Source organism: Quercus lobata, chromosome 8 (genome assembly GCF_001633185.2).
Source record: "Quercus lobata isolate SW786 chromosome 8, ValleyOak3.0 Primary Assembly, whole genome shotgun sequence".
NCBI classification, from domain to species: Eukaryota; Viridiplantae; Streptophyta; class Magnoliopsida; order Fagales; family Fagaceae; genus Quercus; species Quercus lobata.
Window position 1 is genome coordinate 18,533,102 of NC_044911.1, and position 25,553 is coordinate 18,558,654.

The 25,553-nt window shown below is 40.1% G+C and overlaps 1 protein-coding gene across 1 annotated transcript; it reads right to left on the reverse strand.

Annotated features, from left to right (window-relative positions):
* Window positions 1-192: 192 nt before the first annotated feature.
* Window positions 193-25,136, reverse strand: LOC115954566. Its single transcript, XM_031072457.1, has 2 exons — window positions 24,695-25,136; window positions 193-778 (listed from the first exon to the last, which is right to left on the reverse strand). The coding sequence occupies exons 1-2, from the start codon at window positions 24,954-24,956 to the stop codon at window positions 450-452; spliced, it is 591 nt and encodes a 196-aa protein (XP_030928317.1). The 5' UTR covers window positions 24,957-25,136; the 3' UTR covers window positions 193-449.
* Window positions 25,137-25,553: the final 417 nt, after the last annotated feature.

The window sequence follows — 25,553 nt, forward strand, 5'->3', positions numbered from 1 at the left end:
GATGTAGAATCCAAACACCTCCAAACTTTAGGAGTGTGGTTTGCAAATTTAGCCTTAAAGATTAGTATATTAACAACATAAATCATTCCTAATCACCCAATTCTGCCACATCAAAACAAAGGCCAAAGAGGTGGTTTAGGGGGAGGGGACAAAGAGAGAGAGAGAGAGAGAGAAAAGAATAATTCCACAAAATTGCAAAATCTGAGACATACAAATCCTTATTATCCAAATACTTAATAATAAATTCGTCACTCTAATACTTAACAGCATACATCATTCCTCATCACACCCAATTCTGCCACAACTCAAAACAAACACCAAAAGAGGGTGAGGAGGGGGGTTCCACAATAATTACACAAAATCTAAGACATACAAATATTTATCATCCCAATAGTTAACAATTATTTCATCACTCCACCCACCTTGTCTCCTTGAAATGAAATTGTCTTCTACTTAGACTTCATCCTAGTTATTCTGACGGTAGGAACTATCAAATCATCCAAAAATTGCCTACCTATAGATTCCTTCATCATGAAGACTCTAATTGCATCCTCTGGTTTTATATCCACATTTGGTTCGAAGGAAGAGCTCTTCTCTGGCTTGAAATCTACAAAAGGCTTATGTATCTCTGCTCGTTTAATTAATTTCTTGAATTCTGTGAAATCTTCATCCATTTTGCTTATCTTAGCTTGCAATGCCTTTGTCTCTACTTCATTACCCCCAGACTTCTTTTCGTTATGGAGAGATTGCAAAACAATCTTATAAAATAATGATCCACCTACAATTACAGTAGAAACACAAGAAGATTAAGACAAAAGAACAATATGTGGTAGGATTATAAGGATTTGGTTCTCCTAGATCATATGTAAGCTTATTTTACTCATACAAAAGACTAAAATAATAATCTGTCTGTAGCACACAATTCCAATCTTGATATGGATGGTGGTCAAATCGTTTTAATATGATTCAGTTGCTACAAGGCTTGTAGCAAAGTATTCAATGCAATTCAAACTTAATGTGAATGTTGACATCCAGTATGAATATCTGGTGAGAGGGTTATAGTACATTGGTGTTAATGAATAATGTACTCCGAATATCTTCTCTACATATACATGTGAATCTCATCATTTACATTATTAATCAAGGAATTATGATAATGGCCATGAAGGACATTTTACTTAATGTCATAAGAATTCCAAAAACTAAGTATATAAGTATTTCATTTGAGATGCCAAGAGCTTTGTAACTCAATTGACAATTCCTGGTGTTTATAATGGAGACGTCTAGTGTTTAAATTTCCCCTCCCCCAACTTTTGAATTATCAAAACAAATAAAAATAATATTTCACTTGAGATATGTTTGGTGGAGTTTATATAAATCCAATTGCTTTGATATTTGCGAACTCAATAGTTATGATAAATAGGCCTTTTCACGAAAGTAGTTTTCTAAAATCAAAATTATTGGATTCATTTAAAGTTCTCGCTTCATTATATACATACAATTAAGAATTAAAAGGGTGTAATACATTTTCCTCCAAGTATTGAGAAGTTGAAATATGGGTGTATTGCATTCAAGAAAGGAAACTGACATGTTCAACATGTAATTTTTTTAATGAAGGAACCCAAAAAATCCTATAAAAATAAACATGGTGGCTAAGCACTTTGTGAAAATAAAGAGTCTAGCCATGAAGCCAAAAACCACTAGACATCCCATGTGTTAAACCTCACAATTCTAAACTATGAATTTTAAGTTCGGGAGATTTATATGGTTGTTGAAAGGGATGAGTGACTTAATAAGAAGAAGAAGTGCATGTTTATGTGATATTTTGATCATATTGTAATAAAAGATTACAGGGTATTAATTCATCCATGATAAGTAGAGACCATATTTTTCTCGAAAGCACCATGTAATTCCACGACAAGAATGGTAACATATATATGCTAATCAAGAAACCAAAAAGTAGCAAAAAGTAAGAAAGAAGAACCTAATGGATTTTCGCCCAAAAACCTTGTAGTTTAGTGGCATTTCTTAATCTCCTTTATGAGGAAAACCAAGGGTCAAGTCCCCCTCCTCCACTTTCAACAATCGGATTATCAAATAATCCTAATGGATTTTCACTTCAACAATGTTTATAAAGGTGCAAAATGCCTTATGGCATATAACTAAATGTTCGTAGAGTATTGATGGTGATGAAAATAGGTTGTTTGACAAACTAATTGCTATCTATTATTTGATGGACTAATCCTTTATATTGGAATGGGTAAAGAGTTCTCCCTTGCAGCTTGTCTTTCTCACATAAATAGCGTAGAGAAATTTCATGAATACAAAGTAAATGTACACGCATCAACAAATGCAAAATGCACCAACCTAGAAGCAATTTTTATCAAGTTTTATCAACGAGTGCAATATCAAATATTGTAACTATTGGCAAAATCCCACTGCATATCAAATATTTTCATGCGCACAACACCGCTCTATATCGATTATCGAATATCTTTCAACCTTTCAACTGCACATTACCATTGCCCTATATCATGCCGTAACAAGAATACGTAACTGTCTTTCCCAATTCCTCTTCTCATCAACAAAAATTTTAATCTTGTTATCACTAGAATTTTTTTAGTTTATTTTTTAATATATATCAATTTTCATTCATATTTGAGTATATACAATATACATTCAAAATAATGTTCTTAGAGCATCTCCAATGGATGCTGTATCTCTGTTTTTTGGAGATAAAATGCTTCTGTTCACACTCCAACAGCTTCTCTAAATATAAAAATTTTCCAAAATTTTTTTGAAGTTGCTACAGTAGTTCTCTTAATTTAGAGAACACTGTAGCAACTCCAAACCCTTAATTTATCTTTAAAAAAATACCTGGTTGAATAAAAAAAATATTCTTTCTCTTTCCTCCTCTCTTCTTTGTTCATCTGTCTATCTCTCAAACGGTAACACAATCAAAACACAACCACAATCTAAAATCAGAATAGAAACAACAGATCAAGAACAAGGAAAAATACAAATTTAATTAGAACAACAAATCTAAAATCAAAACAAAAACAACAGATCAAGAGCATGAAAGCCTATCTAAGCTCCATTGTAACAACAAAGTGAATCAGAACAAGAAAAGAAGGAAAAAAAAAAATGTTAGGTTCTAAGGTGTAGGGTTAAGGGCCCAAATCATATATTGGGCCTTGGGCCTTGGTTGAGAGCATGAGTAGTCCGAGGACAAACGAATGGTAATGAATGGTTCGGACTAAGGACTTAATGAGGAAGATACAAATGGGAAGGTAGTTCGAGGAGGAGTATCTCCTCAGATAAGCTAAACACAGATTAGATATAGATCCTAATGATCAAAGCGACTTTCTAAGAAACTTTAGTGATAGAGACATGCGCCATAAATGTACAAGAAAGATGGGAACCCAAAAATATCTAAGAGAAAGCTGCTACTGCCGCATTGAATGCTCTATAGCTAACTCTCTAGTCATATTAATGAGGAAGTGATCTCTGAACAGTACTTTTTCAGCCTTACAACCACCCCCAAAGACTTCTAGAGGAGATTGATGGGACAAGTATCAGCATGAACCATCAACTATCCACGTGTAGGGTAAAGATGAAGGAAGAGATGTAGTATAAATGAGAGTAGAGACCCTAGAGGAAGGGGATTGAAAAACTAGAGAAAGAATACTGTAGCAATCAAAATTGTACTTGTACTCTGTTTAGTTGATTTATATGAAAAATTACCTCCTCGGACAATAAGTTCATTTATACCAATACCTCTTATTTGTGCTTGATGGTCATCTGATTCCATACTAGCCGTTGTCCAATTCATTAAGGCCTAGTTTTTTAACCCATTCTCTACAAATTTATTGTATTGGGCTCACTGGGCCAATATCCCACATACTTTGGTCTTGGGCTGCAAAACGTGACCCTACAATTGGCGCCGTCTGTGGGGAGAACTTGCGTATTAGTGAGAGCAACGGTCGACTATGGTAGGATCAGGTCCGCACTAGGCAGAGCCCGCAAATTCTCAATGACAAGATGATTTTCTTAATCTTGAATGTGAAAGAGATCGTGAGCATGAACAGGATCGAGAGGGTAGTGTGCACACCACGCATACAAGCAGAAGCCATTCTTGAGTTGGAAGTCAAGTCTCTCAAAGGCAAAACAACACTAAAGCCATGCAGCTAGAGATTGACAATTTAAAGAAGAAGCTGCGCCATGCACAACGGAAACAAACTCCTTCCAGTTCTGATATCTCCTCTAATGATGAAAAGGATACTAGTTATACGCAAAGGTCAAGAACTCCACCAAGCGAGTCTTTCTCCTACGATGAAGAGCACCACCACAAACGTAGGTACAAGAGCCCGCCTCGTAAAGGCTTGGGAAATGACACTATGAGCAAGGCGTTGAATCAAATCTTCAAATCACCTTTCATGTGCAAGATAGAGGGGGCAAAACTTCCTCGGCGATTCCATCAGCCCATGTTCACCATTTACAATGGTTGAACGGACCCTGTAGAACATGTGAGCCAGTTCAATCAGAAGATGACTGTCCATTCTAAGGATGAGGCTTTGATGTGCAAGGTGTTTCCATCCAGTTTGGGACCTGTGGCGATGAGATGGTTCGATGGCCTGAGGACCAATTCCATAGATTCCTTTAAGGAGCTCACTTAGGCATTTGGCTCTTGTTTTATCATGTGTAGTAGGGTACCTCGGCCTTTGGACTCACTACTCTCCTTATCCATGCGAAAGGGGGAGACCTTGAAAATGTACTTGGACAAATACTGGGAAATGTACAATGAGATAGATGGTGACTTTGATGACGTGGCCATCAGTACTTTAAAAGTCAGCCTCCTAATTGAGCACATTTTAAGGAAATCTCTGACTGGCAAACCTGTTACCAGTATGCGCCAACTCATGGACCAGATTGATAAGTACAAGAGGGTTGAGGAAGACTAATAGCAGGGGAGAGAAAAGGCTAAGGTTATCCCTTAGAAGAGTAGGGATTTCAGGTCAGACCGATACAATAATAACTGACCTTGGAGAGACTTTACTGGGTAGTCAGGGTCTACCAACACTCAGGCGGTTAATGTTGTGTTCTGAGAGCCAGTGCACCAGGTATTGAAAAAGATTAAGAATGAGTCGTTCTTCAAATGGCCAAATAAGATGGTAGGAAATCCCATGAGGCGCAATCAGAGCCTTTATTGCCACTACCACTAGGACCAGGGACACATCATCGAGAACTGCAAGAATTTGTGGGATCATTTGGACCAGCTGGTCTGAGAGGGAAAACTCAAGCAGCTCTTGCATCACTCTAGTGGCCAAGGGGGCCAGATAAATTCAGAACCCTGGAGAGATGATTCCTCAAGACCTCCCTTGGGAACAATAAATGTCATCTTTGCTGCTCCAGGGAGAACCGGCTCCTGTCCCTCCAGAGTAATGTCTGTGACTTTGCTACTTGCCAAGGATGCTAATTCAGGGCCGAAGAGGGCTACAATGGATATTCAGCCAGTGTTGGGTTTTCGGATAAGGATAAGATTGGAACCATACAACCCCATGATGATGCTTTGGTGGTCACACTTAGGATTGGGGGGTATGACGTGAAGAGGGTGCTAGTGGACCAGGGTAGTGGCGCTAAGATTATGTACCCCGACATATACAAGGGGCTGAATTTGAGACCCGAAGACTTAACAGCCTACGATTCTCCTTTAGTGAGTTTTGATGGGAAGATCGTCATTCCAAAGGGTCGGATCAGACTACCCGTACAGTCGGGTCCAGAGGTGGTGGAGGTAGATTTTATTGTGGTGGACACTTATTCCCCGTACATGGCCATTTTGGCCAGACCTTGGCTTCATACCCTGGGAGCCATCTCTTCTACTTTGCACCAAAAGGTGAAATACCCGTCTGAAGGCCAGGTCAAAGAGATCCTTGGAAGTCAGTCCATGGCTAGGCCATGCATGGTGGTTGCCATATTGCATCGGCCCGAGATTGAGTCGTCAGCCTCTACTAAAAGGGGCTTATAGCAATCAAAAACTCTGATATTGCCTATCGATGGATGAGTCAAGGAGGCAAAATGTGAAGATTTAGAAAAGGTTGTTATAGGTGATGATCTAGAGAAGTTCTTTCAGGTCAGGGCTTAGTTGCCTCCTCAAGAGAAGGAAGAGCTAGTAGAATTTCTTAAAAGAAATGTTGATGTGTTTGCATGGGACGCTTATGAAGCCCCTAGGGTGGACCCGAACTTCATCTGTCATCATTTAAATGTTAACCCATCCATCACTCCCAAAAAGCAATTACCTTAGCGCCCATCCAAGGAACATGCAAATGCTGCCAGAGATGAGGTGATGAAGCTTAAGCAGGCATGGGCTATCAATGAAGTTTTCTACCCTGAATGGCTGGCCAATACTGTGGTGGTGAAAAAGAAGAACGGGAAGTGGCGAGTGTGTGTGGACTTCATAGACCTGAATAAGGCTTGCCCAAAAGATCCCTTCCTTATGCCTCGAATAGATCAGTTGGTGGATGCAATGGTGGGCCATCCTCGGATGAGCTTCTTAGACGCCTTTCAAGGATATCATCAGATATCATTAGCCTTGGACAATCAGGAAAAGACAGCTTTTGTCATTCTCATTGGAAACTACCACTACAAAGTGATGGCCTTTGATTTGAAAAACGCAGGGTCTACCTATCAAAGGATGATGACGAGAATGTTTGAATCACAATTAGGCAAGAGTATTAAAGTCTATATAGACGACATGATGGTGAAGAGTAAGGTGGTGTCTGAGCATGTGCGAGACCTCAAAAACATCTTTGAAATTCTGAGGAAACACAAGTTGCGCCTAAACGCTTCCAAGTGCTCATTTGGTGTGTGATCAGGCAAGTTCTTGGGCTACATGGTAACTCACAGGGGAATCGAGGTCGATCCCGATCAAATTAAAGCCATTAATAGTTTACAACCACCTCGAAATCCCAAAGAGGTTTAGAAGCTTACTGGAATGACTACTGCCTTGAATCGGTTTATTTCTCAGTCAGCGGATAAGTGCAGACCCTTCTTCCTCTTGATGAATAAATGGAAGGAATTTAAGTGGACCGAGGAGTGTGCTTTAGCCTTCCAGCAACTTAAAGAATATCCATCTCGACCACCTATCATGTTCAGTCCTGAGGTGGATGACGTCCTGTTTGCTTATATCACTGTGGCCCCTCATGCTGTAAGTTTGGTGTTGATATGAGTTAACAGTGGCATACAACAACCAGTTTACTATGTGAGCAAGTCACTACGTGAGGCCGAGGTTCATTATCTACCACTGGAGAAAGCCATTTTGGCAGTGGTGCATGCTACACAAAAGTTTCCCCATTACTTCCAAATGCACACAGTTGTTGTCCTAACTCAGCTTCCACTCAGGTCTATACTTCGAAGTGTTGATTACACGGGGAGGATTGCTAAATGGGGCACAGTTCTAGGGGCTTTTGACATCAACTACATGCCTCATACCTCTGTCAAGGGCTAGATCCTCGCAGATCTGGTGGTCGAGTTCGTTGAACCTCCATTAGAAGAAGTGGCAGCGACACAGAGCATGGATGGAAAAGCAATTGGCACAATCTCCTTACAAGAACCTTTATTTTGTAAGGTATATGTTGATGGTGCAGCAAATCAAAGGGGCTCCGGAGTGGGGCTAGTTCTGGTTTCTCCTGAACAAATCACCATTGAAAAGTCACTAAGACTGGGATTCTCGGCTACAAATAATGAGGCTGAATATGAAGCTTTACTGGAAGAAATGTCCATGATTCAAAGAATGGGGGGGAAAGCAGTAAAGATGTTCTCAGACTTAAGATTGGTTGTTGGCCAAGTGAAGGGCGAGCTAGAAGCAAGAGATGAGAGCATGCAAGGGTACTTAAGTCTAGTTAGGCATTTGCAGTCAAGATTTGAATCATTTAGCCTACTGTACGTCCCTAGAAGTGGAAACACACATGCTGATTCCCTAGCCACGTTTGCAACCTCCTTGGCGCAGAGCTTACCTCGGGTTATCCTTATAGAAGACTTGTGCAAACCCACGGGGGTGAAGGGAGAGGTGGTCCATGTTCACCAAGTCAAAGTAGGGCCTAGCTGGATGGATCCCATAGTACTATTCTTGAAAGAGGACATCTTGCTGGAGGATAAATCAGAGGCTGATAAAGTACAGAGAAAGGTGCCTTGTTTCTGACTATCAGAGGACCAAAAATTGTATAAGCGCTCTTTTTCTAGGCCATATCTACTTTGCATTCACCTTGAGGTATCAGAGCTATTCCTTGAGGAGTTACATGAAGGGATTTATGGAAGTCATACAGGAGGTAGATCTTTATCTCACAGTGCCATCACTCAGGGCTATTAGTGGCCAAATATGCAGAAAGAAGCCCAAGAATATGTGAAGAAGTGTGATCAATGCCAAAAATTTGCACCAAATATACATCAACCAGGAGGAGTCCTTAACCCCCTATCTAGCTCTTGGCCATTTGCTCAATGGGGCTTAGATATCGTTGGCCCTTTCCCCAAGGCAACAGGGAACAAGAGGTATTTGCTGGTCGGCATAGACTACTTTACTAAATGGGTTGAAGTTGAGCCCTTGGCAAATATCAGAGATGTGGATGTCAAGACGTTTTTCTGGAAAAACATTGTCACTCGGTTCGGGTTCCCTCATACCTTCATCTCGGACAATGGCCTTCAGTTTGATAGCAAATCTTTTAGGAGATACTGTTGTGATTTGGGAATTACGAATAGGTATTCTACCCCAGCTTATTCCCAAGGGAATGGACAAGCCGAGGCTATTAACAAGGTCATAGTTAATGGACTCAAGAAAATGTTGGATGATGCGAAAGGAAAGTGGGTAGAAAAGCTATCACACATCATCTGGACATATCGAACCATGCCTCACAGGTCAACCGGGGAGACCCCTTTTTCAATGACTTATGGAGCCGAGGCTGTTATTCCTTTAGAAACTGGCTTCCCAATGCTGAGGACCAGCTTATTCAATCCGAGAAGTAACAATGAATTGCTAGAAAAGAGCTTAGACTTTATTGAAGAAAGAAGAGAAAGTGCAATGGTTCAATTGGCATACTACCAACACAAACTCAAGCAAGGTTATGATGCCAATGTAAAGCTGAGGCCATTAGTGCTTAGTGACTTGGTGTTGAGAAAAGTTCTAGATACTGCAAAGAACCCAGCATGGGAAAAGCTGGGACTTAATTGGGAAGGGTCATATCGCATCACCTCAGTATCTGGTATAGGAGCATATTTCCTCGAAGACCTAGATGAACATGTAATACCATGCTCTTGGAATGTAAACAACTTGAAAATGTATTATTATTAATGAAAGTTTCCTTTATCACATGCTTATCTATTATGTATATACATTGTACTTTTCGTTAGCATCTTTCTAAGTATTAAACAGAACCTTAGTCATGCCTGGCTCCTTGGACCACATGTTTTGGAGAAATTAATACTTAATGACATCTTTATAAGTATTAAATAGAACCTTAGTCATGTCTGGCTCCTTGGACCACATGCTTTGGAGAAATTAATACTTAATGACATCTTTCTAAGTATTAAATAGAACCTTAGTCATGCCTGGCTCCTCGGACCACATGTTTTGGAGAAATTAATACTTAATGATATCTTTATAAGTATTAAAAAGAACCTTAGTCATGCCTGGCTCCTCGAACCACATGCTTTATTAAACAGAACCTTAGTCATGCCTGGCTCTTCGAACCACATGTTTTGAAGAAATTAATACTTAATGACATCTTTCTAAGTATTAAACAAAACCTTAGTCGTGCTTGGCTCCTCAGACCACATGCTTTGGAGAAATTAATACTTAATGACATCTTTATAAGTATTAAACAGAACTTTAGTCATGCCTAGCTCCTCAGACCACATGCTTTTGAGAAATTAACACTCTGCGACATCCATTCATTTTTGCTAAGTATTGAGCGGAACCTTGGTCATGCTTGGTTCCTTGGATCATATACTTAGGAAAATTAACATTGTAACATCTATTTGTTTTTCACTAAGTGTCAAAACAGATTCAGGATTATATCCAACTCCTCGGATAGCTGGTTTTGAGCAAGCTAAAGTCCTTAATTATTTATCTAAGTGTTGGGTAGAATGAAGGATATCTGCCCCTTTTATTCTTTACAAAGTATATTGCTTATCTTTATTAGATTTAGCCTTCCTTACAGAAGGGTCAATTCACAGTACAAGTATGTGGTAAACTTCTCTATTGCTAGTGCTTGGTTAAATTGCTTAAATTGTTAGCAGTGTATTGTTGTCAGTTTTTATTAAAGATAAAGTAGCAACAGGTCAATGCTATTTGTAATAGTAATAATCCTCAAGGCACATAAAGTAAAAGTGCAAGAGATAGAACGAAAGGTATTTTCATTAAGTTAAAGAGGTGATACATTATATATAGTGACAAAAACAACAAACAAAATAAAAAAAGAAACTACAAAATGAATCCTAAGAGCTACTTCTTGGCCTCAGGGGGATCTTCCTTTTGGCTCAGCTTGGAGGGAGGGATGTCCTTAGCCTTGGGATCAATCTCTTTAGTCCTGGCTTCAGTCTCTTGTGTTTTGGCCTTAGCAGCGTCATTAGCTTTAGTAGGGGGCTTAGTCTCCTTACCCTTACCCTTGTCCTTGGCGCCCTCACCCCCTTGGCTTTGATCCCCAGATTGGCTGGGTCCTTTCGAAGCCTCAGGGAGGGTGAGATCAGCCTGGACAGTTAGGGGCTGCTCTGAGGACTCAGGAGCAGTGGCAGAGGGAGATGGGAGGCCAACCGAGACTTCACGAATCTCCGAGTGGTAGTAAACTTTCCCCGGTTGCCTCTATTCCGAGTCTGTAGGGACTCTTGTAGTGTTAAGGGTTTCTGCCCATGTTACATCGCAGTAATCCCTGCATACTTCGACAAGCTCCTCAGCGAGCCTAACTTGTGTTTCTTCTATGCCGAGCAAGTAGGATGCCTGCTTTTTAGCCTCTACTGCCTCCTTAACCAGTTGAGACGCCTCCTTAGTCTTCTGGAGCTCTGCCTTCAGATCTAGCACGAGCTGCCTTGAAGTAGCTAACTCTAGTTCAGTTTAGTTGAGCAGCTTACGCTGGTCCACAGCTTACGCTGGTCCACAGCTTGCGCTGGTCCTCAGCTTGAGCTCGACATTCTTCAACCCTGCCTGAGCACTCTTTCTCTCTCTCTCTCTCTCTCTCTCTCTCCTTGGTAGTAAGTTTGGAGAGCAACTCTATGTTTTCCTCCTTCACAGCCCCCAAGGCGTTCTTAGCCTCGAAGCGAAGGTAGGCCTCGTTCTTGGCATCATTCTGGGCCTCTTTAACCCATTCCTCAGCCACGAAGACCTCCTGGGTGATCTGCACAAGAATAACATAACAATCCCATGTGAGTAGAAGAGAGACAAAAAAAAGGGAGAAGGGAAAAACATAGTAATATTTAAAAGGTATATGTCAGACAGTATACTTACCAGGGCGAGGTCCCTTTTCAAGGACAAAAACAGGTCTTGCTACCTCATCTTCCTGGCAGCATCCATGTCCTTGGGAAGAAGGAGGGGTTGCTCTAAAGCATTAGCTATATGAGTAGCATGCCCCCTTTGGAAGTCCCTAACTGAGGTGTTCCAAGGGATGGCAACCCCATCCACTTCCAACCTGGGAGACCAGGTGCATTGTTGAAGCCGTACCTCGGCCCCATTATGCTCCTCCTTACTGTCCGTGGAGGTGGCCCTGTTGTCTTTAGGATCCTTGGTCGTTTTTTGCTATTTGGTCCCCTTTTGAGGGGCCACCTTCCCTTTCTCCAACTCCTGCACTGGTCTCTTCTTCTTCAAGTTGGGATTGGCATGCAGTCCGAGGTCAGTGGGGGGTAGAGGGGGAGGAGGGGGTAAGGTGGGAGGAAGTTTAGATTTTGGGACTTCTTTAGAAGTTGACCATGTGTTCTTCCCCACCAGCAACTCCCTTAGGCTTTTATTCCCCCGGTTCAAGGCCATTTTGTTCTCTTCTTCCTCGGATGAGTTGTCTGGATGGGCAACTACTAGGATTGAGTGTGGGCACTTGAATGCCTATCAGGCTCATCCTCAGCATCCGAGATGGAAATTACTTGCGCTCCTTAAGTCTCCTCCTCTTCAAAACGAAACTTGTCAATTTCTTCTTCGAGCGAGGATTTTGAGGAGGCAATCTCTTCTCTTGCTGCCGCTGCTTTGAGCAGAACTTGTTGGATTGGTTGTATGACCAATGGAAGGTTCTGTTGGAGTGGCAGTACGACCGGTGGAGGGTCGTCTCGAACTAAGAAGTTTGGTTATGACACGTCAATTCGGGTCAGCCGTGGGTCACCTACTCTTATGGCGTGGCCTATTTCTTGATATATCTCCGAGATCAGGTGGATGGCTCACAACTGTCTGTCCTTACTTACAAAGATTTCGAATCTCAGCAAGTAGTTAAGGGCTGCAACGTTGGTCAGGCTAAGCCTAGGAGCTACTTGCCTCTTATTTGCAAAAAATAGCCAAGGAATGGAACATGATTAGAAATCCAAAATCCATTATCAAAGAAGGTAAAATGAAAGGGAAATAATAAACGTGGTTAGGGTCAAAGGTTCTAAATATCTTGGTAAGGGGCCTTGAAAATTCAATTAGTGTAAAAACACCCTTGAACGTTTAGACCCCCAATTTACAAATTAACCAATTCAAGCTTTATATCAAACAACTAATGTGCGGAAAATGAACAAAAGCTATAAAACAGAATTGGAAAAACTATCTAAGCCAAATTAAAATCACAACCCACAGCAGACAATAAAAGGCAAAGATAAAAGGGAAGGAAGATGCAAACACAAGGACAACATGCGATGTGTTATCGAAGAGGAAACCGAAGCCTTCGGCGTAAAACCTCTCCGCCGCCCTCCAAGCGGTAAACAATCCACTAGAAAATGTAGTTGGGATACATGGACAGTAATAGACCCTCCAAGCCTAATCTACCCAGTGCACCTAAGCCCTCCAAGCTTCTTGCTCCAACGAGGTTGCGTCGAACCTTTTTCTTTTCTAGCTTCCCGGATTCCGTTACTTGACCATAGCATCAACTAATGTAGATTGGTTCCTTTCTAACTGCTTCCCAGAACACCAAACAGCCCTCTCACAGTAATGAATATGGTGAGAACAAGGTTTTGGTAAAATGCCTGTCAAGGGTTTGACAATGGAGAGGAAGAGAGTTGAGGAATTTGAAGAAACTCTTATGTAAAGATTGTAGATGAATCAATCTTGTTTTACTCTAGGGTTTCTCTCTCAAAATTCTCTCTGGAAGTTCTCTTTCTTTTGTGGGTATAAGGGGTATATATACTAGGGTGAGAGAGGAATGTGAAACGTCAGGTTTTTCAAAACAGGGCTGGCTCGCGGCTTGGCCTCACGACTTGACTGAGTCGCGAGATCCAGTCGCGAGATAACCATATGGCCAGTTGTCCTATTTTTTCCTGTAGTGCTCCAACTAGCATGACTGTTCACCTTCTAGCATGCTTGGCACGTGTGCTACATCTGGCGGCTTGCAGCCGCGAGTCACCCGCGAGATCCAGCCGCGAGACTCTGTTTTCTTGCACACTCTTGAGCATTCAATCACTCTATCTCACTCACTACCCTTACAACAAACCCACCTAAATACAGGGTTACTAAATGCTGAAATACAAGAAAATTTGGCACAGAATAAAGCCAACAAAATGGTTGATTAAATTCAACCTTACAATCTCCCACTTTGGCTATTCCGTGACAAAACCCTAAAAGCAGACTCTAGGCTTAACATGTGAGTTGGGAACAGTTGAGCAAAACTCACTCACACCTAACTCTAGAAGCTGTGAAACACTTGAATCATATGAACATGAAACTCCTGAAACACAACAATACACCATGATCATTGTATGCAGAAAAGCATGAAATGCATATGAAACAGGCAGTATGTGATCAAGCAAAGATGGAGTTAAGAGACAAACCATGACTTGATCAAACAAGTAATCACTTACAAGGTAGTGATCACAATGCTCATTCACACTTGGAATGAACACTTGAACATACAAGCAAACAAGAACAATGCAAGTTACTTGTATGCCCAACACTCAACCAATGCATAATACACTAAGTATATGCATCTAGGAACAATCCTACAATGGCACAAGAGTGACAGTACTTAAAAGAAAATGCATGACATTTAGATAAAAATATTGATTTCAACAAAGCAAAAAAAAGACTGCATAAAGCATGGTACAGACCATAAAGCCTACAGATATGCATAAAACATAACCCTAAAAGCTTACATAAGCAACATGAGTACAAAATACAATATAAATGAATAACATCAACAATATATATAAAGAGTAAACCAAGTTTATAAGTTATGGGTTAGAGACAAAATTACACCAAAACTACAGTGTATCAAACCCATAGTAACACTAAATAACCAAAAACATAAACCTATAAATTTAAAGGATAAGTCTTAAAACAAAAGTATGTAAAAGTATGTGTGTACTCCCCCTATTACTATGCACATTTCCCTTTGATCTTTCTCCCCCTTACTGAATGCTCTCCCCCTTTTTGGCACGAATAGCTAAAGGCTGTTGTCTAACTTTTGTTGAATAGCTTCTAACTGATTCTCCATGGACTCGAGTCGCATTTGAACATGGTTGTTGGTGGAGTAAAGAAGTGTCACCATCTCATCAATGCGTTTCTGAATATTTGCAAGCAAACTACCCACTCTATCAGATTGAGAATCAAACTATGCTTGCGGAATGCTAGTTTGTGGAAATTCAGGGATGACACGTGAAGTAGGTGTGGTATGTACGGGTGTCTCTGACTCAGGAGCAGATGGAGTAACCGGAGAGATGTGTGCACTCTTAGGTGTTTTAGAGGAATGGCTTCTGCTGGCTTGTAGAGTGAACATGGAAATTGGACGCTGATGGGTCAACATTTTTCCATCTGAGGGAGGAACAATGCCTTCACGAAGAATGAACTTCATGATGAGACTGCAAAATGGAATACATCCTCGAGCTGCAATTCGAGTCGCGGTCTTCCTCATGGTTTGAAAGATGTGGGCACAGATATCAATGGGGGCTCCTGTAATAAGATCACAAAGGAATTGCACTCTTCCAAGATTTATGAAGGTAGTGTTGGACAGTGGATAGAGATTAGAGAACATGATCAACTTTAGTGTGGTCAGCTCTGGTGTAAACTTTGCGGTGCTTATGGATGTGCCTGTACTGGATACTTCATGATCAGATCCTAGAACTTGTAGAATGTCTTGAGTCTCTGGAGTTCGATCATCGTACGGAGTTAGATCCACATTCTGAGGTTTAGTGATGCAGAGAATATCGGCTATGGAGTTCGGGGAGATGCCAAACTCCTTTCCTCTGACCCAGCAAATTAGTTCAACTCCAAGATCACTTGTATTAGAGTAACATTCCTTAACCAGTTCATCCATTGGATCGACAAAATTCCCAAATAAGTTTGCCCAATCTCGTGGCTCAAAGATTCGAGGGATAAAGGTGGTCCCTAAGGTGTCAAACTCAACCACCCGTTCCACTATAGGAGATGCCTTGTCAAAAATGTTTGAGTAGATGTATGAGGTAAGCGGGGTTCTGAACCTCTCCAAATTGGAGTCTTGAGATGACTGAGATGAGAGTCGAGTCCTTTTAGCAACTAGGGTTGATGGATCATCAGCAACAATGTCTTTGCCCTTAGAGGATCGACGAGACATCTGCAAGAGAATAGGCACACAGCAAAGAACCAAAAACAGCACCACAAAGGATAGATATCGACTTGATTAGATTCAGAAATGAATGTAAGCCATAGACAACACACACAATTTCAGACAAAAATCATGACAATATATAATGAGGCAGGTGCAACATATTGGTGAAAGTGCAATAAAGCATAGAGAAGATAAACTTAAAGATGACTGTCAATAAGACAATCTATCATGAGTCTGAAATGCACAATGAGAATCACATACAACCAAAAAAAAATGGCAGTGGGACAAATCAAACAGAAAAATGAATGTATTTAAGGAATACACTCAAGACAAAAGCACACACATGTAATGGCACCAAAAACACAGTGATACAAGATAGGTAATCCAAACCACAGACACAAGTAAACTGTCATACACACAAACGGAGTAAACACCAGAAAAACACTAGACCCATTTCCCAAAAGAGTATAAACACCAATAAATGTCAAAGCACAGAACAAAGATAGGAACATTGTGACCAACAAAACAATACCAGATGAAATCAGCATTAAACACAATCCACCAAACCCAGCACACAAAGAGTAAAACGATTGAACACAATATGACAAAAATAACAACCCAAACAGCAAGAAAGTAACACACAAACGATAATATATGAAATGAGGAAGAGAAGACCCATACCTGTTCTTGATGATTTTGAGAAGAAATGAAGCAGCAATGGAGTTTGAAATGGGTTACACGGAGCGTTTGGGAAGGAGACAGTTGAGAGAGAAGATGAATAGTCACAAAAAGTTCGAGGGAAAACTAGAAAAGATTTTAAAAACTACCCCTGTTTTTGCAAACACTCGTTTTTCGCGACTGAAGTGAGTCGCCAACAAGACGCCAGGTCAAGCCACCAAAACATTCAAAGACAAAATTTTGAAAAATTTTCTAAGTGTTTTTCGCGACTGGAAGGTTTACCCACGAGGGAGTCGCGAGCTGAGCCGCGAAAATCTCTGTGTAACCCTCGAGACTGGACCTCCACTCGCGAACAAGTCGCCAAAGCTGACACGCGAGCTCGCGACTGTGGCATGCGACTTGACTTACCCGCGACTGAGTCGCCAAAACAGGGCAAAAATGATTTTTGAAATTTTTAGTTTTTTTTTTAAGAACAAAATACTTTCTAAAAACACCTAAAACACTCAAAAATCTTTTTGTGCTTGAATCAACAAAGATTGAGCATGTGAAAACACATTTCATCAAGTACAATCACACAAATGAATATGGCATTTATTGAACATAAACTTGTGTGTTGTGTGTGGATATCAACAATGAGATAGTCCATAGTCTACTGTGAAGCTTCAATGATCAATTCAACCAAGGCATACACAATTAGCACTAGATCATGAGACCCATCTCAATTATAGAAGTATGCATATATGACTTCCCACAAAACTTGATAACATAACTTGGAGCTTTACATTTGACTCCACTATCAAACATAACATTTGATCTTTTTGATCCTTTTGAGACAATCACCTTTCATTGTGAGAGTGTTATTTGATATTTCACTTTGATGAGATAGCCTTTGGCTTTTTGAATAAACATTCACTTTAATTTTTGGTCGCTTTCCCTTTTTCCTAGTCGAATACTAGTATGTGCGACAGGCTTTTGCAGCTCAATATCTCTTTTCATTTGGAGATTTACATTTGGTGAGCTCTTTTTAGCAAAAACAAAAATAAAGAGTGGGAAGATATATAGACACAAGTCTATGCATGTCTCAAGATCAACATAACCATTCACTAATCATTCATGACAAGTTTGAAGATCTATTTACAACAATCACATAGATTTCAAGATTTCTCCCACAGTGATAAGAGTGCAAAGAAACAAGTTATGCTCAAAAATGTATAAAGCCATTAGCACAAAGGTACAAGGCAAAACAAGTTTTGAGACAAAACTCAACAATGTCAATCAAACTTTTTGATTTTCTATTTTTTATGTGATTTTTGGATTTTTGACACATAAGAAGAAAAAGATTGATCAAAAACAAAAAAGACCAAATGTATGCACAAATAGACAAACAAACAACCATCAACATAAACAATAAGCAAACAATCAAACACCGTCACAAGGCATAGGAAGTATTAATGCATGGACATGTTGTAATGCTTATGCATGAGTACCCTTTTTCACCCATACGTCACTTGCGTTTGGGGTGATTTCCTTATAGGATTAGGTACGAGAGTTAGGACTTTCAAACCTTCGTGAGAAGCTTTCCAAGCAGTTGATGAATGCACCAATCATCTTCATCACGTTCATCATTCCGGGATCACCGTTTTGATCTCTTGATGGTTCACCAGCCCAATTTCTCCTATCATTTCTAGGTCCTCATGACCTTTGAGGAGTTGCACTATTCATTGCTCTCAGCTTTTGACAATTTGGTCGAGTATGCCCTTGAAGTCCACAATGATGACACACATAATTTGATCTAGGACCTCTTTGTGGTCGTGGACGAGACTTGGCTCGGGATTCAGACCTACCCACAGATTGATTACGTGAATTCAACAACTGTTCGTTCCCCACATTTCTCTTCTCCTCTATCTTAGGCTTCTCAGCAGTAGGGCTAACATCAGCTGATTCTTTGGCTTTTATAAACTTCACTTCTTTAGTGACATTTCCAGATGAGCTACTTACTCCGGTATATCCCAATCCAGATTTTTCTGAAAAGCTCTTTTGAGATGAAATAACATCATCTAGCTTCTTGGTGGTGACCCGCTCTATTTTAGCATTTGCTTGCACAACCTCTTGCTCAAGAAATCTCACTTTTGTGTAAGCTTCTGACAGCTCACCGTTCAGTATTTCTATCTCACATTTGGCCTCCCTATATCAAATTAGGAGACTTTTATAGTCCTCCTCTGTCTTCTTCATTTTTCTCACAGCTGCCTTGACCACCCTTGTGTACTCACCCGACTTCTCCAGGAGTGAGTTATAATTCTCTTGAAGATTGGCTGTGCTTTCATCTTCTTCAGCATCTGATTCTTCAACAACTCCCAATGATTCTTCATCACTATGTTCTCCAAGGTCTCGTACAAGCAGATTCAACTCGTCTGAAGACTCAACATGGGCAATAGTCATAAAAGCTTAATAGTTCCCCTCTCCGTCACAACTTTCTTCAGAATCTAAGTCGGATGAATCTGAGTCACTCAATGTCGTGGCATACACTTTGCCTTTCGATTTCAAATAATTCAGACATTCTTTCTTAAAGTGTCCATGCCCATTGCATTTGAAACAAGTGACACCTTGTGTAGATTGGGACTCTTTTCCATCTTTCTTTTTGAATTCCCTTTTCTCTCTTCCTGAACTTTGGAATTTTCCTTTGTCACCAAATTTGCCATTATTCTTGAATTTCAAGAATTTTCGAAAATTTTTTACAAGGTATGCAACATCTTTGTCAACCACATCTTCTCCCGATGAGTCATGGTCTTCCACCTTCTCATTAATGGTCTTAAGAGCAAGAGATTTACTCTTCTGTTGATTGGGCAGCGACATCTCATAAGTCTGAAGAGAACCAACCAACTCCTGGACTTTGATGTCATCAAGGTCCTTGCTCTCTTCAATCGCTGTTACTTTGGCACGAAAATTTTCCGGCAAAGATCGAAGGATCTTCCTTACAATTTTAGAATCCTCCGTTTTCTCTCCCAAATTGAACTTGCTTACAATCACCTCATTCAGCTTGCTATAGAAAGAGTCAAAAGACTCATCCTCACTCATTTTTAACTCCTCAAATTGAGTGGTTAGCATCTGCAGCTTGGTGTCTTTTACTTTCTTCGTGCCTTCATAAGTGGTCTCCAATATCTCTCATGCTTCTTTGGCAACGGTAATGTGAGAGATCCTGTGAAATTCATCTGGAGACACACCACAGAAAATAGTATTGAGTGCTTTACTGTTAGCATTAGATGCAGCGAGTGCTGCCTTATCCCATGTGGATTTGGCTACCTCAGGTCTGGTCCAACCAATCTCAACAGCATTCCAAACAGATTCATCAATGGAACACAGAAATGCTCTCATGCGAACCTTCCAAAAAGCATAATTACTACCATCAAAATATGGAGGTGCATTTAGGGATTGAAACCGATCCATCTCAATAAGGAGTCAAGGATCACACAATGGTAATGAAACCAACAGAAGTGTATCTGCTCTGATACCAATTGAAAATTCAATTAGTGTAAAAACACCCTTGAACGTTTAGACCCCCAATTTACAAATTAACCAATTTAAGCTTTATATCAAACAACTAGTGTGCGGAAAATGAACAAAAGCTAGAAAACAGAATTGGAAAAACTATCTAAACCAAATTAAAATCACAACCCACAGCAGATAATAGAAGGCAAAGATAAAAGGGAAGGAAGATGCAAACACAAGGATAACACGCGATGTGTTATCGAAGAGGAAACCGAAGCCCTCGACATAAAACCTCTCCGCCGCCCTCCAAGCGGTAAACAATCCACTAGAAAATGTAGTTGGGATACATGGACAGCAATAGACCCTCCAAGCCTAATCTACCCAGTGCACCTAAGCCCTCCAAGCTTCTTGCTCCAACGAGGTTGCGCCGCACCTTTTTCTTTTCTAGCTTCCTGGATTCCACTACTTGACCATAGCATCAACCAATGTAGATTGGTTCCTTCCTAACTGCTTCCCAGAACACCAAATAGCCTTCTTACAGTAATGAATATGGTGAGAACAAGGTTTTGGTAAAATGTCTCTCAAGGGTTTGACAATGGAAAGGAAGAGAGTTGAGGAATTTGAAGAGACTCTTATGTAAAGATTGTAGATGAATCAATCTTGTTTTACTCTAGGGTTTCTCTCTCAAAATTCTCTCTGGAAGCTCTCTTTCTTTTGTGGGTATAAGGGGTATATATACTAGGGTGAGAGAGGAATGTGAAACGTCAGGTTTTTCAAAACAGGGCTGGCTCGCGGCTTGGCCTCGCGACTTGACTGAGTCGCGAGATCCAGTCGCGAGATAACCGTATGGCCAGTTGTCCTATTTTGTCCTGTAGTGCTCCAGCTAGCATGACTATTCACCTTCTGGCATGCTTGGCACGTGTGCTGCATCTGGCGGCTTGCAGCACCGAGTCACCCGCGAGATCCAGCCGTGAGACTCTGTTTTCTTGCACACTCTTGAGCATTCAATCACTCTATCTCACTCACTACCCTTACAACAAACCCACCTAAATACAGGGTTACTAAATGCTGAAATATAAGCAAATTTGGCATGGAATAAAGCCAACAAAATGGTTGATTAAATTCAACCTTACAGGCCTAACTCTAGGGTATCCCACCTGGCTCTCCCTCTCGGATGGGGTAGTGAAGGCTGTCATGCCACGCTCCTGAAGCTATTAGGTAGTCATCTTTCATGCCTTTATTAGACTTGGGAAGGTATAAGATGAGCCTAACGATAGGTGATCTGGACTTAAGATAAAACCCCTCGTCGGCGACTGAGTGGCACTTGTACAGGTGAACCACATCATGCCAGGTGAGCCCTAAACCCAGATGCTCATTTAGAGCATCGACGCAGCCTAGGATCCTAAAAACATTGGGTGCGCACTGATGAGGGCATAACCTATGGTTAATGAGGTAGTCTCGTGTTACCCTACCCATAGGGAGAGTCATCCCTCCTTCTATGAATAGGGATGATGACTTTCCCCTCTTCTCTATGTGTTACTATTTGTTCTGGGGAACAGTACCGCAGAGCAACTTCCTGTGGTATGTGATATTTTTCCTTAAAGGCCTTTATTTTAGCAAGGGAGTCTACTAGATGCTTAAATCTACCCGTTTGGACATGTTAGAGGGAAATAACTGAAATTGGTAAGTGAAGGAATAAGAACTGGAAGGCCGAGGAGATTGGTCGAGGAGAAAAAGAAAAGTTTGAAGAAGTAGAAACTCACAAGAACTAGTATATATATCAATCCCTGAAACCTTTGGGAAGATTATCAAAGATTTCTTAAGGAAAGGGTGTGGGAGGTTTAGTAACTTAAAGAGCTCTGTGAGTTTGAGTGCTTGGAATCTTTGGAGAGTTTGAAGACTTGTGAAATGAGGGGAAAGTGGTTTCCCTAAGTGCTTTATATAGAGGGCAACATTGAGTGGGAATTATCCCACTCAAAACTTCAAGAGAAATGTCAGCCGTTAGATTTGCGCTTCACCGTTGGATGCGAGGAACAAAACGCCACCTAGAGCAATTAATGACACCTCGCGAGCTCCGAAGCGTCAAAAGCAATTATGGGGCACGTAAAATGGCACTCTCACATGTGTAATTCGAAGAGAAAAATAATCTTAACACTTTAAAATTCAGAACCCCAGTTTTCTCCTCGGATGAAAGGAAAAAACCGAAGTTTTGAAGGGCTATTGTAGGATTGAGGGCCCAAATCATATATTGGGCCTTGGGCCTTGGGCCTTGGCCGAAAGCGTGAGTAATCCGAGGACGAATGAATGGTAATGAATGGTTTGGACTCAAGACTTAATGAGCAAGATACAAATGAGAAGGTGGTTCGAGGAGGAGTATCTCCTCGGATAAGCTAAACACAGATCAGATATAGATCCTACTGATCAAATCGACTTTCTAAGAAACTTTAGTGATAGAGACATGCGCCATAAATGTACAAGAAAGATAGGAATCCAAAAATATCGAAGAGAAAGCTGCTACCGCCGCATTGAATGCTCTATAGCTAACTCTCTAGCCGTATTAACGAGGAAGTGATTTGAACAGTACTTTTTCAACCTTACAACCACCCCCAAAGACTTCTAGAGGAGATTGATGGGACAAGTATCAGCATGAACCATCAACTATCCACGTGTAGGGTAAAGATGAAGGAAGAGATGTAGTATAAATGAGAGTAGAGACCCTAGAGGAAGGGGATTGAAAAAATAGAGAAAGAATACTGTAGCAATCAAAATTGTACTTGTACTCTGTTTAGTTGATTTATATGAAAAATTACCTCCTCGGACAATAAGTTCATTTATACCAATACCTCTTATTTGTGCTTGATCGTCATCTGATTCCATACTAGCCGTTGTCTAATTCATTAAGGCCTAGTTCTTTAACCCATTCTCTACAAATTTATTGTACTGGGCTCACTGGACCAATATCCCACACACTTTGGGCTTGGGCTGCAAAACGTGACCCTACATAAGGAATTAGGAACTAATGTATTAGAACTTCAATTTGTAATGTTGGTTTAACCATGATTAAAACGTTTTAGTCTTGTTTTAGACTTGCTTAAAGTGTGTTTATATGTAAAGTTGGAATCGAGTGTTCTGCAGGATTTACTATGTAAATCTGCCTAACTTAATCGATCGAAAATTAGACTCGATCGATCAAAGCTCGTGCAGATTGTTTTTCTGCATAATTTTCCAACTCAGCCCAAGCCCGGTTTGACATGTAGGGTTTTATGTTTTGTCTTAAGTATAAAAGAGAAAACCCTAGCCATGTTTTGAGGTTGCTTTTTATGATGTGTGTGTGAATCTTTTGTGAGATCTAGAGGTGTTTGCCTTCACATACACTTAGGGTTTCCAATCCAAGATTGATGTCGAGAGCTTGGTGATCAATTCGGTTGCAGATTCAAGAGCTTAAAGATATACAAGTGGGAGTGCTTATGCTTGCGGGGAATCCAAGAAAGAAGTAGTCTGTGGACTCAGAGCTGTCACGTGGTCGTGGTAGTAAGTTTCCTACTCGAGATAGCAATAGGATGTTAGTGGTCTAAGTCGCTATTGTGTAAACTTCAATCCTCCTCAGGTTTTTTACCGGTTTGGTTTTCCTGCGTTATCATATTATTGTGTTCTTTATTTTCCGCACTTTACAATGATATGATATATTTGTGTTAACCTAGATTTGATAATTTGACTAAGTAATCACTTGGCTAATTAACTAGGTTAATCTAGTTGTGTTTTAAGGGGGTCTAAAAACGAACAAAAAAGATAGACAAAGGCCATGTCGGCTGTGTGTGTGTGAAGTGAGCTGAAGATGAAAGAAAATAGAAGTAGAAATAGAAGTCAAAAGATCATGCTGGAGAGTGTTCTACAATCAAGTAGGAATAGAAAAAAAAAAAAAAAAAAAAAAAAAAAAAAAAAAAGAGAGCTAGAGAATGAAAAAGAGAGTCCGGAGTGTTCTTGAATGTGAGGGAGAAAAAGAAAATAAAAGAAGGGGTGGGGGGATAGAGATAGGCTGGACACGTGTGTGGAGGACAAAAACAAGAAAAAAGAAAAAGAAAAAAAGAAATGAAAACTAAAGGATGAGAATGAATTGAAAGAAGGGAAAATAATATAAAAAATAAAAAATCTTAATTGAGAAATACTACCACAATATTTTCACAATAAATTTTAAGTAATAGATTGTTATTAGTTAATATTGGTGAGTAAAAAAATAATTTCAGCAGTGGGTTCGAATTAGAACTAGTAACAACTTTCCACATAAGATTTTGATGTGATTCTTATGAAAGTATTGCGAAAAATATTGTGAATATAACACTTTTCATTGAAAATATAATTGTTGGGAATGAATACAGGAAGAATAAATGATGATAAAAAAAGAATAAAGAATGAATGAAGAAATAATATTTAAATGAGATAGAGAATCTATTGGAAAATGTATTTGAAAAAGTGGATAGCTAAAAGGTAAAAGTCACCGTTCATTTTCTAAACAGTACAAAAATATCGATAATCTACTGGAGATGCTCTTACTTCACTATATTAATGCTAAATTCTTGATTATATCTAATACTATTAAATCTAACTAAAGTACCAAGAACTAGGATTTATTTTTTATTATTTATTAATCATTATGATGATTAAACCTTTAAAAGTTAAGTATGGAGAAGTTAGAACCATATATACATTGATTGTTTAGCACAAAAAAATTTGGGGGGGGGGGGGGGGGGGGGGGGGGGGGGGGGGGGGGGGTAGTGTAGGTAGTTGTAGTGATAGACCTGGGATGGTTTTGAGGCCCTCCTCGCATGCAACAACCGTAGCGCTTTTAGCAAAGTTGATAGCAATCCGACCGATATTGGAACGGGCTTCCTCGTCTTGCATGGGCTGGATCACCTTCGTCCTAACCACGTCATCAACCTTGGCAACAGCAGCCCAGCCATAGCCATAAGAGCTCGAACCCCACCCCTTCACAGTCGTTAGATCAGGTGCGTTTTGTATCACCGAATTGCTTGTAGAGGAAATATAATCCCAAATCCCCATATGATATCTCTCTCTCTCTCTCACTCACTTTTTTTTTTTTTTGTTAGAAGAACCCTCTCTCTCACAGTCTCACTCAAAACGCAGACTGTGAAGTATTTGATCTTGCGCTTCAAGCTAAAGTAAGGTCAAAAGATCTAGGGTGGAATGATCTCGCTTTCTCTAAACGCAGAATGTGAAGGCCACGATCTAACGTTTCATGCTAAAGTAAAGTCTTATTAAAGAACGAATCTGGAATGACTTTAGTACCACCACTAGCCAAAGTAAAGATTTTTTATTATTATCATATTCCCACTCACGAAAAAGATAAAAATAAAACCCCACAGACGTTTTCTTTTTGATAGAAATATTAAGTTAAAAAGGAAAAAGAAATCGGACAAAAGAATTCAAATTCGGCTGACCAAAGTTCTAGTATGTATTTGGGTCCGCATCACGTCTATTGCGTTTGCGTTTTCTGCTTCTTCTTTTTTTTTTTTTTTTTTTTTTACGTGCTTTGCTTTTGGCTAGGGGACAATTATCACTGTTCAAGTGCTGTAATAGCACTGTTTATAGGACCCACAATCATTTTATTTAGAAAAAAAAATATTAAAAATGGGTCCC

What these genes read in the sequence shown, in the direction of transcription:
- LOC115954566 (XM_031072457.1), bottom strand. Translation starts at nt 24,956, where the DNA reads ATGGGGATTTGGGATTATATTTCCTCTACAAGCAATTCGGTGATACAA. An exon ending in GGGCCTCAAAACCATCCCAG is followed by an intron (nt 779 to 24,694) that starts GTCTATCACTAC and finishes CTGTAATTGTAG; the next exon opens with GTGGATCATTATTTTATAAG.